Genomic DNA, 26344 nt, shown 5'->3' with positions numbered 1-26344 from the left:
AGAAAGAAGTATCCCATATTAAGCAAAACACCCTTTTCTCCTGGCCCTACCTTTCTCATGAAGAAGCCCCAGATGCTTAAAATCCCTCTTTGCCTGAAAACCCAAAGGTACTAAAAACCAACTCATTTATCCCAAGGAAAAAGCACAGCACAGGCTCCCACATACACAGCATGAGGCTCCTTAAACCGGCCAACTTGTTGGATGTGGTACATGAGGTCACCCCCGTTCACATACTCCATCACAAAGTACAGGCGGTCCTGGAAGAAGAGAGCAAACAGCAAAGTCAGCATCCTGTAGTTTCTCAAGCTCCAAACAGAAAGCCCAGAATATCTGGAATTTATAGTCAGAACAACCAGAACTCCCAGGCAGCCTATATTTGCCAGGCCCAGTGTTGCTCCAAGTGGAGTATTTGTGCCACTGGAAGTATGCAAGTGAGCTGAAGTGGTATATGAATAAATTTTCTTTAAATTAATAGTTATAAATTTATATTAGTTTGTACCGGAAAATATAATTAGCACATTAATCTGTGACTTAATGGATAGTATTGTTTAGGACAAGGCTAATTTTAACAATAAGTGGAAAATAATAAGTAAATAATATTACAGGCAGTAGGTAGCTGTGGTGGAGTCCTGGGGTGGTGTAAACGATTAACGTGCTTGGCTCCTGACCGAAAGGTTGGCGGTTAGAACCAGCCAGAGGCACCTTGGAAGAAAAGCCTGGTGATCTGTTCCCAAAAAACCAGCCACTGAAAACCCTATGGAGCACAGTTCTACTCTCACACTTGTGGGGTTGCCATAAGTCAGAGTCAATCTGATAGCCACTGGTTAGGTAGCTGTGGTAGTCAACCTCTATGATGGCTGCCCAATGATTTTCACTCCTGGTATGCATGCCTTTGCATAGTCTCTTACCACACTGAATAGAACTAGCTTGTGTAACCAACAGAATATTATGAAAATGACCATGTGTGACTTCTGGGACTAGGTCGTAAAAGACACGACAGCTTCCACCTTGCTCTCTGTTGGATCACTTGCTCTGGGGGAAGCCAACTGCCATGTCATGAGAACACTCAAGTAGGACTACAGAAAGGTCCATATGGCATGGAACTGAGGCCTCCTGCCACCAGCCATATGAGTGAACCACCTTGGAAGCAGATCTGTCAGCCCCAGTCAAGCCTTTGGATGACTGCAGTCCCAGCAGGCACCCTGACTACAACTTCACTTGAGACCCCAACCCTGACCAAAAAAAAAAACAAACCTGCTGATGTCGAGTTGATTCTGACTCATAGTGACCCTATATGACAGTAGAGAACTTCCCTATAGGGTTTACAGAAGCAGAATGCCACATCTTTCTCCCCTAGAGTGGCTGGTAGGTTCAAACCTTTCAGTTAGCAGCCGAGTGCTTAACCACTGCACACCTGGACTCTGACTCCCAACCCAGTATCATCCAGAAAAGCCATTCCTAAATTTCTGACCCACATAAAATGTGAGATAATAAATGTCTATTACTGTTTTAAGCCATGAACACTGAAGTGATTTGTTACTTAGCAATAGATAACTAACACAGTGCCTATCGAAAAACAACAAGGCCCATGAATGATCAACGTTCGAAAAAAGTGGTCTACGAGGGCATCTCTAGAAGTAAAAGAATTGGGAGCAGAAAAAACTAATCTATACCCCATTCAGGGCATTTTTTTAAATATGTCTTTCCAGACAGACAGTGATCTCCTTCAAGTGAGGGACTATGACTTCCTTATCTGTTTAAGCCCCATTCCTGGTACCATGACTAGCATGTAGTAGGTGCCCAGAGATTGAAAATGCATAGGTTTTGGTGCCAAACGGGATTTTATTTGGAAACCCAACACTGCCTCCTGATGGCTGAGTGTACTTGGAAAAGTTATCTAATACCTGGGTTTCCTCATCTATAAAATGGTGATAACAGCAGAACCACAGGGTTATTGTTAGGATTAAATGAGAAAGATGTATGGTATGTTATGGTCCCTGGGCAGCATCTACTGGCCATTTGCCTTCTCTCCTCCCTTCCAGGGGTGTTTGCTGAATGAATGAATGGCTTCACCTCTTCTCACAGACTCTGCTGGCTCTAATCACTCCTTTGTGCTACACTCCTCTGGTTTGCAAGCGCAGGGTCTGCACTAGCTCAACTGTAGGGAGCGGAAGTCCCTCTCATGTTTACAGCCTGAAAAAATCACTTTTCTAACCCATCCCAGGAGCCCTGGTGACACAATGGTTAAGAGCTCAGGCTACTAACCAAAAGGTCAGCAGTTTGAATCCACCAGGCGCTCCTTGGAAACCCTATGGGGCAGTTCTACTCTGTCCTATAGGGTCACTATGAGTTGGAACTGACTCGACGGCAATGGGTTTTTTTGGTTAACCCATCTCAATCTTAAATTAGGTGTACCTGTTGCACTGTTTCATGGCCCCTTGTGTTTTTTCCTTTGATTGCCTGCCATATTGGTAATTATCTATTTAACTGGGTGGTTATTTATTTCATTCATTTATTCACTCATTTGTTAATTCAAAAAAATATATTTATAGAGCCCAGTAAGTACTCTGCTGGCATAGTGGTTAACAGCTACGGCTGCTAACCAAAAGGTCAGCAGTTGGAATCCACCAGGTGCTCCTTGGAAACCCTATGGGGCAGTTCTACTCTGTCCTATAGGGTCACTATGAGTCAGAATTGACTCGACAGCAATGGGTTTGGTTTTTTTCTTTTTACTAAGTACCAGGTGCTGGGGATACAGCAGTGAACAAAACCAACAAAAATCCCTGCCTTCATCCTTCATTCTAGTAGGGGGAGACAGGTAAAGACAATAAACACTAAACATGATAAATAAGTAAATTATATAGAATGTTAAAAAGTAGTAAGTGCTATCAAACAAACAAAAAACAACAGAGCAGAATAAGGGGGACTGGACGGGATGGGAGAAAGAAGTTCCAATTTCAATAAAGTGTCATGGCAAGCCTTATTAAGAAGGAGATGTTTCAGCAGACTTAGAAAAGGTGATGCAGTTAGCTACGCAGATACCTCGAGGAGGAGCTCACCAGGCAGAGGAAACAGCCTGTGCAAAGGCTCTGAGGCTGAAGGATGCCTGATGCGCTTTAGGAACCAAGAGGAGGCCAGTGTGATTGAGAAGAGGGTGGGAGGGAGGAAGACAGGGTTAGGAGATGAAGTCAGAGAGGGGATCAGGGAACAGATCACATAGGCCCTCACAGGCTATTACAAGGACTTTGATTTTTCACCCTGAAAGAAATGGTTTAAAGCCAGGGATGACTGAAAGCCCCATAAAGCCAAAGACCATGTCAAATTGGTTTACAACGGTGCACCAAGAACACAGCACTATGCCTGGTCCAAAGGAAGCACGCAGTCAACATTAATGAAGTGAATGAATGAGTGATCCCAGAAGGCAGCAGGAAGTAGTGGGCCTCTATGGCACCAGCCTATGTGATCTGTTCCCTGATCCCCTCTCTGACTTCATCTCCTAACCCTGTCTTCCTCCCTCCCACCCTCTTCTCAAGGCCCTGGCTCCACACTTTCTAGCTGGGTGGACTTGGGACGACCACTTAATATCCCTGAGCCCCCAAATCTCTATTTGTAAAATATGGATAATATAGTCAACCATCTTTAACTCTGAGTGACCAAGGGGCTCAAATAAAACCTGTGTAGTGCTGCATACTGTAAATAAATGTGATGTCCTCTCGGTACTCCCTGCTTATTTAAGTCAGGCCATTGGCTTTTAAGGAGCCCTGGTGGCACAGCAGTTGATGGAAATGATCAGAGTGCCTTGCACAGGGTACCACTAAGTCTTATTTTGTGAAACATGTGCTTCAGTAATATTATATATAGGTATGACCGATGGCAATGTAAAATGAGTTTCTTATGTTGGTTTGCCGTTAAAAGTTGTCAAGCCACCGTGCTGAGCTATAAGACCAGAAGCAGGGGTGGCAGACAAGTGAAGTGCTGGGCAAAGGTTCCAGCTCTGAAATCAATATAGGACCTGAGGTCGTGTTCTATTACTTATCAGCTGTGCAATGCCAAGCAGTTACTTAACCACACTAATCTCCACCTTTGTTGTTACATGTAAATTGGACATCGTTACACCTGCCCCACAGAGTATTTTAAAAGATGGCATATATAAAGCATCTAGCATAATGTTAGCCATATATCATATGTCTAAACCACCATTAAAAAAAAAAAATTTTCTTATAGCCCATAGACTGTATCTTATATATAACCAAACAAAAAACTAAACCTATTCCAACTCATAGCGACCCTATAGGACAGAGTAGAACTGCCCCATAGGGTTTCCAAGGAGTGCCTGGTGGATTCGAACTGCTGACCTTCTGGTTAGCAGCCGTAGCTCTTAACCACTATGCCACCAGGGTTTCCTATATATAACATGTAACAGTCATACATTTATTTATCAAATGTGTATTGCGTGCCTAATAATTATAGTAACTGCAATAAGGAAATAAAGCTACCATCTGTGGAGCACTTACTATGTGATAGGCACTGAGCTAACACACTCGGCTGCTAAGCAGAAGGTTAGTGGTTCGAGTCCACCCAGAGGTGCCTCAGTATAAAGGCCTGGTGATCTACTTCTAAATAACAGCTATTGAAAACTCTGCGGAGCACAGTTCTACTCTAACACACAGGGGGTTGTCATGAGTTGGAGTCAGCTCCATGGCAAATGGTTAAGTGCTTTATATATTTTATCTCACTTATCTCTCTAAACAACCCAATATGATAAATACCGTGTTTTTACACAAATAATGCGTGCCTTCTGCGTTTGTTTGCCAGCTGTACCCTCCCATTAGGCACCCTCACAAGGGCTGCCATGCCAATCCTCTTCTACATGTCACTGTAAAAAAAAAAAAATTTAGCATAGCGTGCTTACAAAAATAACTCACAGGGGAGGGCGTGGCCAGCAAACAAACGCAGAAGGCACGCGTTATTTGCGTAAAAACACAGTACTATCATTCTTCTCCTTTCGAAGACATGAAAGTTGAAGCACAGAAAGGTTAAGTAACTTGCCGAAGGTCTTTCAGCTGGTAAGTTGCAGCTAGGATTTTAACCTGGTGGTCGAGTTCCAGAGGCTACACTCTTTATCTCTGTGCTATGCTGCCTCCAGTGAACATATCTTACATGCAAGGTTCTCTGCTAGACATTCTATGGATGTGCGGATGTATCCTCCCCTCAAAGAGTTTCCTGTCCAGGAGGGGAGAGAACGAATGTAGAGACCCAGCCCTATCTCAAGACAGAAGCTGGTAGGTTGCAGAGAAGGAGCACAGCTTAACCAATTTTCCTTTGAAATGTCAAAGGACTTTCTCGGAGTGATATTACACTTCACCCTCTTGACATCCCCAGTGAAGGCAGAGAGGGAGGAGGAATGATCACTTCTGTTGTCAGGGTCCAAGGCATATGAGATCTGGAGAAAGGTCACATATGAGTTGGTGGCAGAGTGGAAACAGTAAGCCAGAACTGCCAACGCTCAGCCACTGGTTCTTTGGGGTTTTTTCTGATAGAAAACAAGCCCCAAAATAGCATCTGTCTTTGCTTCACGTTGAAGAGAACCAAAACACTTGCTTTTAAAAATTATTTTTAAAACTAGCAGATGGCATCGGCCACAGAGAGAGAAGTAAATGAAGGAGAGATTTCACTTGCTTGCTTTCTGCTGGGAAGAACTCAACTTGCCCCCCAAACTCATTAGTCAGAATCCCAGCACGAGGAGACGGTTCCACTGTGGGTAACGCCACGTTCTGTGATCTGTTTCTACTGCTACCTGTATGCAGGGAAGCCCTGAAATCCATCAGCTTTGAACTCCACCACATCTGGCTTTGGTACACCAATGCCTCAGCTATTAAACATTATGGTTGGCATCTCACTGTCCTTTCATTTTCTGAACACTTAATGATGCCCATTCTCTGCCCCAGGCACTATTCTCCATGCCACAGATGCTGCTGTGAATAACCCAAGGTGCCTGATGTTAAGGATTCCCCAGACTTAGTGGGAAAACCAGATAAATTCCCAAACGGTAATGCTTCCCAGGAGTCCCTGGGTGATGTAATAGCTAATGTGCTCTGCTGCCAACCAGATTGGCAGTTTGAGTCCACCCAGAGATACCTTGGAAGAAAGGCCTGGTGATCTGCTTCCAAAAAAATCAGCCATTAAAAATCATATGGATCAAAATGGGGAAAATGAAGAACAGAATTTCAAATTCTCATGGAATTCAGACTCTTTGGAGCCAGGGATGCTGGGTGAACCCCTGAAATTATTGCCCTGAGATAATCTTTAAACCTTAAACCAAAAGTATCCCCCGCAATCTTCTTAAAACCAAACAATACTTTAGCTTAACTAGTAAAGAATGTCTGCCTTGAGCATAGTGCTTTTTTAAGATCTATCTATATGGGGTCAAATTGACAACAGCAACTCAAAAGATTAGAAAGGAACCTTAGGGGGCAGTGAATGTATGTTATCGGGGGAGGAACAACTCAGAAAAGGAGGTTGAGAATGGTTGCGCAACTTGAAGAATGAAATCAATGTCACTGAGTTGTACATATACAAACTTGAATTGGTGTATGCTTTTGTTGTGTATATCCTCAACAACAACAATAAAATAATTTTTTTTTTTTTTTAAAAAAACCTATGGAGCACAGTTCTACTCTGATCCAGAAGGGACTGCCACGGGTCAGAATTGACTCAACAGCAACTGGCGATGCTTCCCAAATTGGAGTGGAAGATGATTTTAGAAGGGAGATGGATGCGTATGTTTTTACCTTTATAGGTTTGTGTTTATTTTAACGTGCGCTGTGAAAAATATAACTGACACTTCAAGTCCCTGGATTTATGGCTATTATTGCTGGAGAGAGTAGATAATATGGAGTCAAATGAGAGGGGAAGGAAGCCAGGTAGGTGAGGACCGGAGTATGATACACAAAGCTGTCGACCCCAAATTCAGTCGTCTCATATACCAGCTTCAAGATTTCTACCATGTTTGCCTGCCTCCTATACTAAAATTTACTGTTTAATATATTTATTAATTTACTTTTTTTCTTAAATACAATTTTAGAAAATTTTAAACTTCATACCAAAGTCATAAATGGAAAATCATTGTCACTGTGCAAAATAAATATATATCTGAAATCCATCATTGCTATGCTATATCCAGTCTGGTTTGGGTATATCAATCCCTTAAATGACTTATTTGTCCCTGTACCACTAAAATTCATCTCCCACTCCATAATGGAGGACATCAAAATTTGGAAAACATTTCAAGAGGCAAGCTAGAGGCAATCTTGAGCTGAGAAGTGAGCTTTAGGATTGAACTGAGCATTTGTTATATGCAACTCACGGTCTTAGGTGGCAGTGGTGTTGTTAGTTGTCACTGAGTCGGCTCCGACTTAAGGCTACCTTATGTGTAACAGAACTAGATGACTGCCCAGTCCTGCGCCATCTTCATGTTTGAGTCCATTGTTTCGGCTACCGTGTCCATCTATCTCATTAGGTGTTAAAGCAGCAAAAATGATGAGTAAGGTAAGGCCTTGCCTTCGGAGAACTCAGAATCTTGGTTAAAACAAATACACAACTAACTCAACCAAAAAAAACCAAACCTATTGCCACCGAGTCGATTTCGACTCATAGCGACCCTATAGGACAGAGTAGAACTGCCCCATAAGGTTTCCAAGGAGTGGCTGGTGGATTCGAACTGACAGGTGACCAACTAACTCAAACCATAACCTGAAAAAGGATTTGATAAAATAAATTGCATGGAGGCACAGAGTGAGCTATTAGGACTTCAGCTAACCAAATGGCCCTCACCCACTGCCTCCCATTCTTATATAATTATTCTCCTCCATAGTTTGCTGAAATTTGGCTTTGTTCCCCACTCTTCCTCTAAAATTATTTCAAGGCCTCCAAAGATCTGTCTTTTGGCCATCTCTGGTGGTTTTTGATTAGGACTTATTTGTTGGACTTTACTACATGAAAATTAGAAACTAAATAAATAGTTTCAATAAAGAGTGGAGCCCTGGTGGCACAGTGCTTAAGAGCTGAGCTGCTAACCAAAAGGTTGGCAGTTCAAATCCCCCAGCCACTCCTTGGAAACCCTATGGGGCAGTTCTACTCTGTCCTCTAGGGTTGCTACGAGTCAGAATCAACTCGACGGCAATGGGTTTATTTATTGAGTATCGGCTGGGACGCCTGTTTAATTCTCTCCTATTTGCTCAGTTTTCCAAAGAGGACTTATCACAGCTCAAAGTTTCAACTTTCATCCCTCTAGGCTGATGAATCTTGACTTGTATTTCCATCCTCTCTCTCTCTCTTGAGTTTTAGTCAGCTCCAGCTGGCTACAGGACATTTCTACGTGGGTGTTCCACTGTCACCTGGTGTTCCACTGTCAACTCCAATTAAAAGCTCAGGGAGCAATCTCACCATCTTTCTCTTCAAACCAGCCAGTCTGCTCAACTTTCAGAGTGCTTCTTCAAAATTGTCATTGTTGTTGGTATTCTTCATTACACCGTTTTCCTTGCCCTCTAAGCTTGAAGTGACTTCAGTTAATTTTAACTTCCTTTTCTCCTTTATCTCTCAGTTAGTAAACAAATAAAATTAACCGTCTGTCTGCCACTGCATCATGCAAAACAGTTGGATAGAATTTCCCATATTTGGAGCATGAGTATGAGTATGGTCTGATTTAAAATAATGGCTTGATGGCATGAGCAGAGTTCACTTGGCAGAGCCGAGAATGGGGCAGAGAATTCAAAGAGACAACCAGGCTTCCTCCAAGCCACCCCCGTAGGGTATGATATGATGCCCATGTGGCTGCCAGGGGGATGCTTATCACTTTTAATAAGATTCCATGGACAGCAAAATGTGTGGCTAACACCACGGACCACACTCTAAAGTGAGCAGCTGATGGATTCGAGCCGTAGCTCTTAACCACTGTGCCACCAGGGCTCCAGCTGATGCCAGAGCCAGGGCTTTTAACTATAGCAATACACCACTTCTCTGGAGAGAAACAGATCTGAGAAATAAAGGGAGCGGCTTACAAATAGGATTGATTCACCAACCAGCTTGGAAAATTATGAAGATCATTCAGTAGATAGACTGTTTATATCTGCCTTCACAAAGGGGGTGATAAAAGTCTCTCTTTCATAGGGGTGTTGCGAGGATATATAAGATGATGCATGTCAAGTCTGTGCAAACACACAGAGCCTCAGTCAATAAGTGTGTGGTCAAGGACACACATCACACAACCTTTCTTTCCTGTGTCTGTATAGCCTCAGAATCACTACTACAGTCAAGTAGTTGATCTTCCTCTAGCTTTTTGGTCAGCTTTCTGAGTCTTGTTCTTCCACATAGAGAGCAAATTTTTCAAGGACTAGGACCGTCTCTCCTCTTCCTTGGAATTTCATGGACCTTTGATTACAGGATGAATAAGCAAAGGCCACCATCCAGGAGGCAGAGAACCAGGCTGTATCTATTCCTACTTGCTGCAGCTCTGCATGCCTGGATTGCTTTCCCAGCTCCTTTCCTGCACTCAAGCTCTTCAGGTGGCTTTAGTTGCTTCAGGCCCTGACACCTGCCAAGCTCTCACCTGCTCCCTCTCCTTGGAGATGCTGAATGCCATCTTAATACCGCTAGCAGCAGCCTCAGTCCTGCATCAACCTAGTTAGTCTCCTTGGAATCAAGATAGGTGCCTCCCACCTGACACCTCCCACATCGTTTCCTCCCTATAGATATGACCCTTCTTAGAGTCGCCTGCAGAGTTAGTAGTAGCCAATTTCCAGCTGATTGGGCCAGGAATAAACACCTGACTCAAGCTGAACCAGTCAGATTCTCTTTCCTATAAGCATGAATTAGAACTCAGGAAATCTGGTGGGTAGGTAAAATTGCAACGGGCTAGGAGGCCATCTTTACCACAAGCAGGGAGAAACAAAGAAAGCAAGGAGAAAGAAATAGAGAAATCTATTCTGGGAAGCTGTAAAGTTACAGATTCTAGTTCCTCATAAGGCCCAGCTGTATTTTCGCCTTTGGGTTTTTTCTGTCAATAAAGTCTTTTTTTTTTTATTTTCCATGAGCTATTGCCCACGGAAGCAGCAGGCAAGAAATCAAATGATGCACTGCACTGGGCAAATTTGCTGCAAAAGACCTCTTAAAAGTGTTAAAAAGCAAAAATGGCACTTTGAGGACTAAGGCGTGCCTAACCCAAGCCATGGTGTTTTCTATTGCCTCATATGTATGTGAAAACTGGACAATGAATAAGGAAGACCAAAGAAGAAGTGATGCCTTTGAATTATGGTGTTGGCAAAGAACATTGAATATACCATGGACTGCCAGAAGAACAAACAAATCTGTCTTGGAAGAAGTACAGCCAGAATGCTCCTCAGAGGCAAAGATGGCGAGACTATATCTTACATACTTTGGACATGTTATCAGAAGGGATCAGTCCCTGAAGAAGGACATCATGCTTGGTAAAGTAGAGGGTCAGCAAAAAAGAGGAATACCCTCAATGAGATGGATTGACACAGTGGCTGCAACAACAGGCTCAAATATAGCAACGACTGTGAGAATGGTGCAGGATTGGGCGATGTTTCGTTCTGTTGTACATAGGGTTGCTGTGAGTCAGACCCAACTCAATGGGACCTAACAACAACAACAATTTGGGGAAGGGGGTGTTCTATTCTTGCAACCCAATCATCCCTGACCGAGACAACTGCCAGAGCCTCCTGCAGCTATACCCTTATGCCCTCACACCAAACCATATCCCTTAGATACTGCTGCCATCCCAGAGCTGACCCAGAGGTACCAGGACTCCTGGGGCACTTTGGGGGCTCAATGGACATGTCACCAGTGACCACTCCACAAGTGGGTGTCATCCCCTTCTCTGTCCCTCTTGCTTCCTGGTTCACTCTCCTCCCAGCATGCCTTGCAACTGAGTTCTTGCTGGGCCATGACAGCAAGTTTGGGGAGGAAGTAACTTCTGTCCTTCAATGACTCATAAAATCTAATTCTTTTTTTTTTTTTTATAAAGAGGTACATATGTTCAATTGAAAAGAAAACAGTTAAAATAGATGTTTTGCTAAAGAGACTTAACTGCCTGTGCCCACTGACAGTTGGGAAATTGCATGACTGTGCTGGGCTGACAATTGTCCCTGGGAGAAACTGCAAAAGAACTGGAGGAAACATAATTCTATTGTGCCTTTGCAGCAAGGTGGCCCTCCGGCCCTGCTCTAATAATGCAGCTAGCTTCCAATTACTGAGTGTTTATCATGTACTTTAGATGCAGCATCTCTTTTAATCTTCACTTGTTATGCCCACTTTAAAGATGATGAAACCAATATTCGGAGCTAAGTGACTTCCTGAAGGTCATACAGTCAGTAATCACAGACGCAGTCTTACCTGACTGGGGACTCACCCTTATCCCTGGGCTCCTAGTCAATATGCCTAAACCCCATTCACCTAAAACCAATTTGCTCTTAAAATTCAACCCCTCTGACTGCTGTTGCAAAGGAGCCCTGGTGGTGCAGTGGTTAAGCATTTGGCTGCTAACCAAAAGGTCGCCAGTTCGAATCCAGCAGCTGTTCTTTGGAAACTCTACCCTGTCCTATAGGGTCACTATGAGTTGGAATCAACTCCACAGCAATAGGGTTTTTTTGTTTTTTTTTCTTAAATGAAATAACATAAATTCAAAAAGACCTCTCCTTAAATCAAACCAATGTTTTGATTTATCTGTGGCCCCTTCCAATTCCTTTCCATGCACACATTCAATTTTAACACATTTTACAGTAATAGCTTACATGGAATTTAATATTCTACATTTTCTGTTAACATTGTGCCATGAATATTTCTAAAATATTTTTATCTCAATTGTCTACAGATACTGCTGATGCCATTTTGTTTTTCTAAACAAGTTTTTTAAAATCAAATTTGCATCATTATTAGAACAACCAGATTGTTTTATACACGAGTGGGTATCTGTTTCACTGTTATCTGTCTTGACCACCTTGAGGGCTTTTTTTATTCTGTTAAGGGTATTTTATTTTCAAAATTCTAAGTCTCTAGCAAAAACAAAAAACATCAAATTTGCAGCATGTTCTACTAGATCTGTCATTTCTTTAAAGGTAGCTGATTCATAAGGGAATTCTGGGTCACTAAATACGAAATGATAATTCACTCTGGCTACACTGGCCTCGGTGCTGTTGTTGAAACATGCGAGCACGCTCCCACCTCGGGCTTTTACACTCGCTCTCTCTGCTGTCTGGAGCGCTTTGCCCCCAGACATCCACACGCACACATCCCTCCCTCCCTCTGTCCCCTCACTCTGTTGTGCTGACCTCTGCTCAAAAGTCATGCTTATCAGACAGGACTTCCTTCATCACCCTCTCAAGAAGAGCACCTCTCTCCCCCAGTCCATCCACCTCTACCCCTGTTATATTTTGTTGCTATTATTGTTTATCATCTGTCTCTCTCATCAGCATGTAGGTTTCAAGGGAATAGTGATTTCATTGCTTTTGTTCACGGACGTATCCCTCATAGTGATGTTGCTAGTGTCTGACACATTTATTTCAACGAACAAATATCTGTTAAAAGAACCAATAAGCATTAGTACCCTCCGTATGCAAGGCACTGGTTGGTCAGTGGTAGAATTCTTGCCTTCCCTGTGGGAGGCTTAGATTCAACTCCTGGCCAAGGCACCTCATGGGTAGCCACCACCTGTCCATCAGTGGAGGCTTGTGTGTTGCTAGAGGCTGAATAAGTTTCGGTGGAGCTTCCAGACTAAGACAGACTAGGAAGAAAGGCCTGGCAGTCTACTTCCAAAAAAATCGGCCAATGAAAACTCTATGGATCACAACAGTCCGATTCGCAACTGATCATGTGGATGGTGTTTCGCTCCCTTGTGCATGGGAGTTGCCGCAAGTCAGGGGCCGATATGATGGCAGCTAACAACAACCCTCTATATATTGGCAGTAACAATCTGATTTTAAGGGGTGCTGGCTTTAGGGATACTGTCGATTCCAGCCCTGGCTGCCTCCTCCTATGAAGCACCACTATGGGGATTGAAAGACATGCAATGCTAGCAGCTGTGCGTGACTCACATGCCCACCTTCACGGGCCTTCCCTGGAAGCGGATCGTCACCGTAGCCATGATCACAGGAATCTGCCTCATATATGTTCAGTGCTCCTTCAGTTTAAAAAAATCACTCCCACTGATAAAGTCTTTCCTAATCCTTGCAATGTTCTTCTAGGATAAGTAGGGCAACTCTGCATAGTAGAAAAAGCATCTGAAAGGCCATAAGGAAACCTGGGCTTAAGACCTGGGGCTGCCACTTATTGTGTCACCTGAGCCATTTCATCTTCACAGGTCAGTTTCCTTTGTGCAGAAATGTGGACAGTAATACTGACTTACAGTGTGTTCCTGTGAAGGGCAGATGTGGTGATGTAAGTGAAAACACCTTATAAACAATTAACGGGAATCTGGAGTTAAGGCAGAGGCAGGACAGCAAAGGCTTCAGAGTGTGAGGTTCTGGAGTCTTGTAGAACGACTCCCAACTCCACCACTTACCAACTCTGTGACATTTCATGACTTAATTAACTTCTCTGAGCATCAGCATCCTCATCTGTAAACTGAGGATAGCAATAGGACCTACCCAGGAAGGATGTTGGGAGGCTAAAATGAGATAATACATGGGCAGTCTTAGCATAGTGCCTGACACATACGGAAATGCTCACTAACGTTAGCTGCTGCTTTTTGTTGTTTGTATCATTATCACTGCTAAAGCCATCTGGGTGGCCACTCAACATAACGTAGTAGCAACCGTCTGGGCTCTGAGCTCAATGGACCCATGGGTGGTGGTATGTCAAGGGCAGCTACTGTACATCCCTGATTCTCAATCCTTTCACCTACAAAGTGGGATGAGAGATAATCCCTTCCATCCCAGGGTTTTTCTGAGGCTGGAATGAAGCAAAGGTTTTGAAGGCCCATTCAATTGTAGATGTTCCAGTAGGGTTCCACTCTAGAGATGAGAAAGCTGAGGCATGGAGGCACATGCTTACGTGGAGGTACAAGATGACTGAGCGTTATCCAGTGAGAAGAACAGGGCTGGGCTAGATCTCAGGCCTCCTGGTGAAGTCTGGAGATACGGTTCTGACCCCAGAGCATCAGGGGGAATGGAAGTCAGGCAAAGTCATCATAGCGTAGTGGTTAAGTGCAAAGCCCCCTGGAGCTAAGCCACCTTGGTTCAAATCCTGGCCCTGAAATGTACTAAGCTGTGTGGGCTCAGCCTAGTCTCTGTTCCTCAGTCCCCTCGTCTATGAAATGCAGATGAAAATAGGACCTATTCCCAAGGGTTGTTGTGTGGCTTAAAATAAGTTAGCCCTTGGGATGCTGCCTCACATACAGGAGGCATTATTATAAGTCTTTGAAAATAAATTTAATGTATGCAAAATTAAAATATATGTGCTTAGCAAAAAAAAAAAAAACGTTAAGCGAGAGGAAAATAATTTAAATTGGGGCATTTCGCTCAATAAACATATGCTGCAGAGTAGAGGTGAGATGGAAGGGGTATATGTTCTTCCCTCTGCCAGTCGGCATTCGGCCCCCAAGGGCTGCAGGGAGTGCATGTCCCCAAGCCAACTGAGACTCTAATATTTAAAGTTACATATTTCTTCTCCCTTCAGCCAGGGATTAGACGGGCCCATAAAACAAACAATAATACATGTAGCTCAGCTCTGCATACGAGACTAAATGGGCATGCCAGCCCAGGGGCAAGGACGAGAAGGCAGGAGGGGACAAGAAAACTGGACGAATGGAAATGGGGAACCCAAGGTCGAGAAGGGGAGAGTGTTGACACATTGTGGGGTTGGCAACCAGTGTCACAAAACAATACGTGTGTTAATTGTTTAATGAGAAACTAATTTGCCCTGTAAACCTTCACCTACAGCACAATTAAAAAAAGTAAAGTTACTTATTTCTTTCAAACAATACAGCTCCTGGAGATAGGGTAACTATTTCACCGGATCCTCAACCAGCCCTGGCCTTACTGGATTTGGAGGCTGTGTGTCACTCTCTAACATGCTGCCTTCACCCCCATGCAAGATGCAAATCCACTGAACTCTCACATTCCAGCTCTTCTTGCTCTTAATCTCTCTTCGCTTGCGTGTGACAATTCCTTGATGAGACCCAGAGCTTTGCACAATTTCCATATGAACCCAGCCACCCCTACTCTCTAACCCTAGAAATCAGATTGAAGTGCAAGTGAGTGAGGTGGCTCAATATTAAAGGAATAACCTCAAACCCACTCTATCATTCTTAAACCAATAAATTATGAACTAAGATACTGTACTTTAAAGTGAGTATTAGTCACAAATGACTAATCTCTCCCAATCTCAATACATCCAACTGAAATTGAAAATTGCTGCTTCAAGTTAGCCTCTGCCTTGAGAACGAGATCTCCTCCTTAGTATAGACAGAGCCTGCCCTTCTTCTCTGGTGATGTGAATGAGTCAGTTGGAGGTCCACCAATGGAAAAAGGAGAAGGCGTGGGAGTGACGGGATCTAGAGGTTTAAATTCTTGTTCTATCTCTGACATCCACAATAAATACCTTTAGGCCTTAATTCCCCCACGTGTGTTTCAGTTTGTCTTACTGTGGGGGCATGTGTGTTGCTATGATGCTAGAAGCTATGCTACCCGTATTCAAATACCAGCAGGGTCACCCATGGTGGACAGGTTTCAGCTGAGCCTACGCCAAGAAATTTGGAAGACAGCTACTTGGCCAACTAACTGGAAGAGATTCATATTTCTGCGTATTCCCAAGAACGGTGATCCAACCAAATGCAGAAATTACCAAACAATATCATTAATATCACACACAAGCAAAATTATGCTGAAGATAATTCAAAAGTGACTGCAGCAGTATATCGACAGAGAACTGCCAGAAATTCAAGCCAGATTCAGAAGAGGATGTGGAACCAGGGATATCACTGCTGATGTCAGATAGATCCTGGCTGAAGGCAGAAAATACCAGAAAGATGTTTACCTGTGTTTCACTGACTATGCAAAGGCATTTGACTGTGTGGATCATAACAAATTCTGGATAACATTATGAAGAATGGGGATTCCAGAACGCTTAATTGCGCTCATGGATCAGGAGGCAGTTGTTCAGACAGAACAAGGGAATACTGTGTGGTTTAAAGTCAGGAAAGCTGTGCGTCAGGGTTGTATCCTTTCACCACACTTATTCAATCTGTATGCTGAGGAAACAATCTGAGAAGCTGGACTATATGAAGAAGAACAGGGCATCAGGATTGGAGGAAGACTCATTAACGACCTGCGTTATGCAGATGACACAACCATGCTTGCTGAAGGTGAAGAGGACTTGAAGCACTTGCTGACGAAGATCAAAGACTACAGCCTTCAGTACGGATTACACCTCAACATAAAGAAAACAAAAATCCTCACAACTGGACCAACAAACATCATGATAAAAGACTGAAGTCGTCAAGGATTTCATTTTACTTGGATCCACAATCAACAGCAATGGAAGCAGCAGTCAAGAAATCAAATGATGCATTGCATTGGGCAAATCTGCTGCAAAAGACCTCTTTAAAATATTAAAAAACAAAGATGTCACCTTGATGCGCCTGACCTAAGCCATGGTGTTTTCAATTGTCTCATATGCATGCAGAAGCTGGATGATAAATACGGAAGACTGAAGAAGAATTGATGCCTTTGAACTGTGGTGATGGCAAAGAATATTGAATATACCATGGACTACTGAAAGAACAAACAAATCTGTCTTGGAAGAAGTACAACCAGAATGCTCCTTAGAAGCAAGGGTGGTGAGACTATGTCTCACATACTTTGGAAATGTTATCATATCAAGAGAGACTTGGTAAAGTAGAGGGTCAGTGAAAAAGAGGAAGACCCTCAACCAGATGGATTGACACAGTGGCTGCAACAATGGGCTCACATAAAACAGCGACTGTGAGGATGGCCCAGGACTGGGTAGTGTTTTGTTCTGTTGCAGATAGGGTCGCTATGAGTTGGAACTGACTCCACGGCAGCTAACAACAACAACGGGCCTTAATTCTCCAGCGTAAGACTAGAGATTTGGACTACTAAGGTATACCCTCCCTTGGTCTTTGCCAGATCCCCAAATGATGTGAATTATTGTTTACTTAATTTTTTTTTTACACAGATGCTCCTCTTTTCCTGAAAAATTTTATTTTAGAAGGCAACTTTAGCCACCTTCAGAGCACAATGGGAACTGATTCATCATCTTGAAAACTGTCAAATAAGGGAAAGAATCAAGCATTTATCCTGCCTTTCTTACATGAACTGTTCCACCAGGTAACTGGGCAATAGATAAGGGAAAGCTTCTCTTTATAAAAGCATCCCAACAAATAAATGAAAAAGAAATGATAGAATTGGAATATATGATCTTGCAATCCCTAATGAGCTAATGGGTCAAGGCACTGAGCGTCAGTTGCGCCAACATCAAAAAAGACAGGCAACTGGACAGTATGTGCCTTCGGAGGAAAGGACACACCACCACATATGGTCTTGCCAAAGGGAATGAACCTGAGTCTGATCGAGCCTCCAGACCCAGCTGCCAATTTGCAGGAAACACAGAGGGCGAAGGGGCATGCTGAGTTGGTCCGTGATGTGCAGCCAGCAAAACCCAGACTGTGAAACTCTGTATGTCCAGCAGCCCAGGGTCTTCAACAGAGAAGCCATCAAAGAAAGGGGTAGAAGGGGTAGAGAGGCAAATCTCAAGAGTAGATTAAAATACTAAAAAGATACACCAAAATTTTTTAAATGGGCAAATTTAAATGATCGTGCCTAGGGATGGCAAAACTTAAGTGATAAAACTAGAAAGACACACAAATGAGTGAAGCTACTTCTTGAGAGCGGGAAGGGCTTGAAATTAGAACGCAGCACATGGAAAGGTTTCTAGAGTGGCTATTAGAAATCTGTAAAAATATATAACATAAAAGCAAAACAATGACCTAGAAACCACTGTTTGCCAAAAGCTCAGAACCTAAAGCCCGGTACTCCCTCTTTGTTAAAAAGGAAAGTGTTAGAAAGATGTTAAGAGCAACTAACAACAGTAGGTCATCAGGAGAACTTAAAGTGAATGGAAAAGGGAATGTAGTGTAAAATCTATGCACCACCTAAAACTGCCCTTCATACTACCCAAGACCATTTTGCACAGCGGCATGTGCTCCATACTTTGGAAAACACTATTCCAGGTCTTAGTCCTGCCTGCAGTGGAAGAAAGGAAGTTACTGTAGCTCCCTATTGGCCAGCAAACTCCAACAAAATACCAGTGGGCTCTGCTGGTGGGAATTCAAAATGGTACAACCATTTTGGAAAACAATATGGTACTTCCTTAAAAAGCTAGAAATAGAAATATCATACAATTCAGCAATCCCATGCCTAGGAATATATCCTAGAGAAATAAGGGCCGTCACACAAATAGACATATGCGTACCCATGTTCATTGTAGCATTATTCACAATAGCAAAAAGATGGAAACAAGCTAAGTGCCCATCAACAGATGAATGGATAAACAAACTATGGTACATGCACACAATGGAATACTACGCAACAATAAAGAACAACGATGAATCTGTGAAACATCTCACAACATGGATGAATCTGGAGGGCATTATGCTGAGTGAAACAAGTCAATCGCAAAAGGACAAATACTGTATGAGACCACTATTATAAAAACTCATGAAAAGGTATACACACAGAAAAAAACAATCTTTGATGGGTACAAGGGTGGGAGAGAAGGGGAGGGAAAAACATTAACTAGACAATAAATAGATAAATAGTAACTTTGGTGAAGGGTAAGACAATACACAATACTGGAGAAGTCAGTACAACTCGACCAAGGCAAGGTCATGGAAGATTCACAGACACATTTAAACTCCCCAAGGGACCAAATTATTTGGCTGAGGACTAGGGACCATGGTCTCGGGGGACATCTATCTCAACTGGCATAACAGTTCATAAAGAAAATGTTCCACATCCTACTTTGCTGAGTAGCATCTGGGGTCTTAAAAGCTTGTGAGTGGCCAGCTAAGATACTCCACTGGTCCCAACCCATATGGAGCAAGGGACAATGAAGAAAACCAAAGACACAAGGGAAAAATCAGCCCAAAGGACTAATGGACTACAAGTACCACAGCCTCCACCAGACTGAGTCTAGCACAACGAGATGGTGCCCGGTTACCACTACCAACTGCTCTGACAGGGATCACAGTAGAGGGTCCCGGACAGAGCTGGTGAAAAATGTAGAAAAAAATTCAAACTCACAAAAAAAAAGACCAGACTAACTGGTCTGACAGAGACTGCAGAAACCCCAAGAGCATGGCACCCAGACACCCTTTTAACTCAGTACTGAAGTCACTCCTGAGGTTCACCCTTCAGCCAAAGATTAGACAGGCCCATAAAACAAACAATAATACACGTAGCTCAACCATGTATAAGATTAAATGGGCACACCAGCCCAGGGGAAAGAACAAGAAGGCCAGAGGAGACAGGAAAGCTAGACGAATGGAAATGGGGAACCCAAGCTCGAGAAGAGAAGAATGTTGATACATCGAGGGGTTGACAACCAATGCCACAAAACAATATGTGTATTAATTGCTTAATGAGAAACTAATTGGCTCTGTAAACCTTCATTTAAAGCAAAATAAAAAAGTGACAAAAATAAAAAATAATAATAATAATAAAGTTATACATTTTGGGAAAAAAAAAAAGACTAGTGGGCCAGAAGCTCCTGCAGGGTATAGTACACGTCTGTCCAAAATGTTGCCTCCAGCAAATCTCCCTTGGCGGCCTGCCGCTACGGCAGGAGACTGGGATATGGAGAACCCGGTCCCAGAGGAAACTCATCTGGTCATCCCAAATGTAGTTGCTATTGTGGCTATCAGGTACACTCTGGGGCCTGTTTGCCCATTCATCTCTCCAGGTTCTGCTATGACATCCCCCCATCGCACTGTTTTGTAACTATCCACGTCTGTTTCCTCTGCATTAAGATCATAAGCTCCTCAAAGACAGAACCTAGCTTACTCAGCTCCATACTCAGCACTAAGAGCAAGGTGAAGGCTAAATGTCTATAAAGTGTATTAACATCTATAGCACATGGGGTTGCCATGAGTCGGAGTCAACCCGACAGCACACGGTCATCGAGCATTTATAAGATGCCACGCATGGTGCTAAGTGTGTCTCATATGTAATCTCATTTCCTCCTCACAACCACCCTGGGATGTAGCTCCTATTATCTCATCCATTTCACAGATGAAGAAACTGAGGCCCAGAGAAATTTTACCCCCTCCCCCACCTCAGGAGTCCCCTGAGGGCTGTGTTCTCAGGCACCACCCCCTCATTCCCATTCTACCACATCTCATATTGTGAGACTGAAAGTCCCCAGTTGCTGTCCCCAGGTGACCCCATGGTGTCAGAGAAAGGCTCTGCTCTATTGATTATAAAACCCATTGCCTGAGTTTCTTCATCTGAGTTGAGAAAGCACCTGCCCTGGGGGAGAGCATCTCAATGGCAACCTCAGAAACTCTCCGCAGGCTTTCCCAGCCCCGACACCATGCTGTCTCTACAATGGGAAGGGTCCAGATGTCTCTTTGGGGTGGGTGCTGCTAGGAGAGCTCTGCCAGAGCCTGGGGAAGCCCTGCCAGTGGAACACCAGGGCCAGCAGACACATTACCATGGTCTGGAAGCAGGAGTGGAGCTGGGTCAGGAATGGGGGCTTCCCGGGCAGGGCCAGCACCCGCTTCTCCACCATGGTGCACTCCACATCGTCGTCCTGGATCACCACATCCTTCTTCAGGATCTTCACAGCATACAGCTCGTCTGTGCCTTTTCGCTCTGAGAGCATGACCTGGGAGAGAAAGAAAACACATCAGAGCAGCAGATGAGGCCTGGGGGACAGTCAAGGGTGGCACAAACAATGCGTGCTTGACTAGTAACCTAAAGGTTGGTGGTTTGGGCCCACCCAGCTGCACCATGGAAGAAAGGCCTGGCAATCTGCTTCCATAAAGATTACAGTCAAGAAAACCCTATGGAGCAGTTCTACTCTGTAACATATAGAGCCGCCAGGAGTAGGAACTGACTCGATGGCAGTGGGTTTGGTTTTTTAGAGGCGGACAGTCATGAGCAGCTGATATTCATTCAAATCTACCCCAAGCTCTGTCCAGATGCCCTTGTTTACTCTAAAGCAAAGTATGGAGTTTTGTACTTCTAATAATTGAAGTACTAATCCCTATGGGATAGGTATTAATTCCTAACCAACATAGGTAGAGGGTAAGCCTGATGACCACCACCCATCTGTCAGCTTGTCGTACTGTGGGGGCTTACATGTTGCTACGATGCTGGAAGCTATGTCAATGGTATTTCAAATATCAGCAGGGTCACCCATGGTGGATAGATTTCAGAGGAGCTTCCAGACTAAGACAGACTAGGAATAAAGGCCTGGTGACCTACTTCTAAAACTTAGCCAGTGAAAACCCTGTGGATCACAAAAGGATACTGTCTGATACAGTGCTGGAAGATGAATACGTTAGGTTGGAAGGTAACAATGGACTCAAGCATACCAAGGATCATGAGGATGGTACACGACCAGGCAGTGCTTTGTTCTGTTGTACCTGGACTTGCAATGAGTTGGAGCCGGCTCAGTGGCAGCTAACAACAACAACAACCCCATGAGGGCAAGTATCTTTGCCTGTTTTGTTCACTGATATCACTCAAGAGCCTAGAATAGCGCCTGGCACACAGCAGATGCTCAAGAAATATTTGTTGAAAGGGAATAAACGAATGCCCAATAAAATTGAATTTGGGGTACTTGTTCCCTTATTTATTTGAGTCTTGAACAAATATTCATTAAGAGCCTGCTAAGCACTAGGGAAGGAGCCCTGGTGGCACAGTGGTTAAAACACTCGGCTGCTAACCAAAAGGTCTGCAGTTCAAACCCCCCAGCCGCTCTGCAGGAGAAAGATGTGGCAGTCTGCTTCTGTAAAGATTACAGTCTTGGAAACCCTATGAGGCAGTTCTACTCTGTCCTATAGGGTTGCTATAGGGTTGCTATGAGTTTGAATCAATTTGATGGGGATGGGTACGGGTGCAGGTACAGGTAGCACTAGCGCTACAGCAATAAACAAGTAAGCACGTTCTGTGACCCTGTCCGCCAGAGAGGAAGAAAGACTTCAGACAATTAATTACTGGGATGGATATTTTAACACCCTCTCCTGTTGCCTGGGGCTTCCTTCTATGCAGCCGTGGTCACAATCAGGCAAGTTAACCAGTGTGGTTCAGGAACACGTCATTATTTTCCTGGTTGTGACTCTGCCAGAGGGAGCAATGAGCAGCAGGTACCATTCTAAGAAGCCTTGGAGGAAGCAAAGGGCAGGACCACATTACAGGAAGATCTAACCCAGCCTGGGGCTTCCAGGAAGGCTTCCTGGAGGAAGAGGCAATCAGATTGAAGTGAGTATTACTGCATGCACTGTGTTTTCAGGCAAGATTTCAACCACCTCTATGTTTCTGAGCACTTATCAATAATGTATCAGACACTACATTAGTGGTCTGCACTTATTATTTCTCATATGCTTTACACAGGAGTCCCTAAGTGGTACAAACAATTTACATGATTGGCTGCCAACTGAAAGGCTGGAGGTTTGAGTCCACCCAGAGGCAACCAAGGAATAAAAGCCTCGTGATCTACTTCTAAACAATCAGCCATTGAAAACCCTGTGGAGCACAGTTCTCTCACACTCATGGGGTCGCCATGAGTCAACTCATCCATAACTGGTTGGTTGGTTACTTTACATAAGACCCTAGGAGGGAGGTACCATTCCAAACCCCGCTTTACAGGAAATGGAGACTCAGGGAGAATAAGCAAACTGTCACATCACAAATTCAGGAACTGAAGTCAGATCCACCTGACTGCAAAGTCCCTGCCTTTATTTATTTTTTTAAATAATATTTTATTGTGTTTTCGTCAAAAGTTTACAAGCAAATTAGGTTCCCATTTGACAAATTCTACACAAATTGTTCAGTGACATCAGTTACATTTTTCACACCGCATCAGTATTCTCTTCATTTGCATTATGGTCGTTCCATTTGCAGCGCCCTAGTTTCCCTGTCCCCGCATCTCCTCATCTTTGCTTTAGAGTAACTGTTGACCTTTTGGTCTCACATAAGTGGCTTTTTAATGGGGCACCGTACTCACAAGTAATATGCTTTATTTTGTGTGTCAATCTGTTATTTTACTAAAAAGTGGCCTCAGGGGATAGTTTTGGTTCAAGGTTTAAAAGAGTATCTCAGGGTGATAGTCTCAGGGAGTCCTCTAGTCTCAATTGGTCTGGTAAGTCTGGACTTTGAACATGAGTTCTGTTCCACGTTTTTCTCCCGTTCTATGAGGGTCCATCTATCGTGGCCCTGATTAAAGTGCCTGCATTTAGACACTCCACTTGACCAGAGCTTCAGAAAAACCCTTCAGGAGCTTAGCTGGTTGAAGAAACAAAGTGCTCACACCTGACTCAGCTGGAGGACCCAAGAATACAGCGAAGACCTGGGGCTGGAGGGAGGGTACACAGAGTGCTTAGAGGCAGAAGGGCCCCTATCCTAATGGCAAGAAGCCTGTCTGTATTCACGCGTGGAAGCTTCCAGGCTGAGCTGACCGGCTCACACAGAGGCTCGGCTCCTGCCCTCACCATTTTCTCTCTCTTCACAGGCTGGGGAGGGCCATGGCGACGCAGACCCAGGAATTTAGAGCACTTTCGGAAAACAGCTCCGGATACACATTTCCATGGGAATAGGATTTTTCTCAACCTCTGTCTTCCCCAGCCCCAAAATAAAAATAATAATAACCGTCAAGCTGAGCGGGTCCTACCTGCCAGGCATTTACTTAGTCCTCACAACGGCCCGCTGGGCCTATGTGGCAGGGTAGGGCTCCAAGCGTTAGAATGTGTGTCTTCAGTTCATCTCCCATCTCTGTCTTCTCTCTCGCTGGTACCCAAGGGCCATTTTTTCCTTCCCCAGCCCTGACCAAGGCAGAAACAATGACTCAAGGAAGCCACTGTCCTAAGATGGGAAGAGTTAGGCGGAGACAGGGCTTTTCTGCTCTCAGATTCCAGAGAAAGCTGGGGCTGGGCCAAGAGCTGGTAGCAGGTAGGAGAGGAATGGGCCATAGACAAACGAGTGGAGGGACTGGAAGTGGGAGGAAGAACAGCTTTCAGTGGCGAGGCAGGGACTCTGTATTGAGCTGCCCTTTGGTGTGGACATCCCAGCTGACCCATCAGCACTGGTCAAGGCACCGTCCAACAATCCTTAATACTTGTAAGGCCCGAGAACAGAGTGAAGTGGGACCTGGACACCTTGAGTGCAGATGTGGCCATGATAGGACATCTTAGCCCCCTGGATGGAGGAGAAACAGGACAGAACTGGTGGGGAAATTTCTGCTGCATGGGGGCGGGGGTGGACATCCTACCACTGCTTCAACTATCCCCATTTTACAGATGAGCAAACTAAGGCTCAGAGAGATTCATCTGTTTGAACTAATGATTGTTCTAAAAATGCAGGTCTGACCATGCCACTCAAATGCTTGAAGTCCTTTGCTTTAGTGGCTCCTGCAAGCTGAGCAATTCCACCACCAAGGCAAACTTCCGAGCACTAGAATGTGTGTCTTCAGTTCATTTCCCATCTCTCTCTGCTCTCTCGCTGGTACCCAAGGGCCATTTTTTCCTTCCTTAGCCCTCACCAAGGCAGAAACAAAGCCACTGTCCTAAGATGGGAAGAGTTAGATGGAGACAGGGTTTTCCTGCTCTCAGGTTCCAGAGAAAGCTAGTTCTTTCTTTGCCTTTGAACATCCTATTCCCATTGCCTGCAATGTCCTTCCACACTCTTCCACTGCCTAGAAAATCTGAGATTCAGCTCAGATGTTAACTCCTTCCTACAGCTTCACTGAGCTACTTAGACCCAATCAGTCACTCCCTCCTCTGGGTACCAGTACTGCGGTGTATATACATCAGTCACTTTATTGCAGCTTTTCTCAAACTTTACTTATTCACGTGCCTTTTTAACATTTTTTCCTACTACCTAAGTTGTTATTTGCTTAGTATTTTAAAAATCTAGCCATGTTTTGACTTAACTGAATTTATTTGGAAGGAAACTCTCCATCACCACTCTAAGTGGCAAACCAGTACCTCTAGCCATAAATGGAAGATAAGCATAAAAATAAATAAAGGCAAAGCAGCATTAGTAAGTACTAGCTAGATATTGCTGCCTGCTGAAGGCTCTGAGCCAGGCCTTGCGTTTTCTCCTTGACATCAGCTCTTCCGTTGTGCCTCTGGACCTCAGATGTAAGGTGTTACTCCAGTTCTAATGCATTTAGTGTCAGGGTGGGTCCCTTTTGAAATGCATGAAGCTCAGCCAACTAGAGATGGAGCCTCATTGTTGTGTAGGTTGAGCATTCTATTAGGTGATGCTTCCTGAATGTGTTGTTTTTGTAAATTTTGCCTTTTTCTCCCTTTATTTCTGTGAGATAAGGCTTGTAAGTGCAATCATGGCTTTCCCGTGTGATAGGTTTGTCTTTTCCTGATGGTTTGTCTTGGTTTTTCTGTGTCATGTATGGAAAACCAGAGGCTCCTCATGTAACCTAATGGAAAGGCACCCCCAATAAATTACTTATCTAGCTCTCATCGATATACTGTCAGACTACAGACTGGTGATGCCACAGTGCCACTCGCCTCATTGGTGGCTGTATTACCAGATCCTACTTCTCAAAATCCACATTACCAACCAAATATTTGAACACACTCAGTTAGTAAGCATGCATTCTAATATGCCATCCAAAAAAAAAAAAAAAATAAGGAGAAAAAATGTAGTAACAAAAGTTAGTAAATGTTAGGCATTAACTGCATGTTGTTGTTCGGTGCCGCTGAGTCGATTTTTGACTCACGGCAACCCAGTGCGACAGAGTAGAACTGCCCCATAGGGTTTTCTAGGCTATAATATTTATGGCCACTTGTCTGTCAGTTTGTCATACTGTGGTGGCTTGTGTGCTGCTGTGAAGCTAGAAGCTATGTCACCAGTATTTCAAACACCAGCAGGGTCACCCATGGTGGACAAGTGTTAAGGATTGAATTGTAGTCCCCAAAAATATGTGTTGTAAACCCTAACCTCTATGCCTGTGGTTAGAATCTCATTTGGGAATGGGTTGTCTTTGTTATATTAATGAGGCAGGATTAGTGCAGAGTGTGTCCTGAGTTAATCTCTTTTGAGATATAAAGGAGATAAAACAAGCAAGC

General features: G+C 43.9%; 1 protein-coding gene across 3 annotated transcripts in view; it reads right to left on the bottom strand.

The window, feature by feature from the left end:
• The window catches only part of PRKCB (protein kinase C beta), a 396410-nt gene that overhangs the window by 58981 nt on the left and 311085 nt on the right, over positions 1-26344 (bottom strand). For all 3 annotated transcript variants that reach the window (XM_004373342.2, XM_004373341.3, XM_023728531.1), the window contains 2 exons: positions 20746-20919; positions 166-257 (listed from right to left, as the gene is read on the bottom strand). In XM_004373342.2, the coding sequence (XP_004373399.1) occupies positions 166-257; positions 20746-20919 (266 nt within the window). The remainder of the gene's footprint in view (positions 1-165; positions 258-20745; positions 20920-26344) is intronic.

Source organism: Trichechus manatus, unplaced genomic scaffold (genome assembly GCF_000243295.1).
Source record: "Trichechus manatus latirostris isolate Lorelei unplaced genomic scaffold, TriManLat1.0 scaffold00024, whole genome shotgun sequence".
NCBI lineage: Eukaryota > Metazoa > Chordata > Mammalia > Sirenia > Trichechidae > Trichechus > Trichechus manatus.
This window is presented reverse-complemented; position numbering and strand designations above follow the sequence as displayed.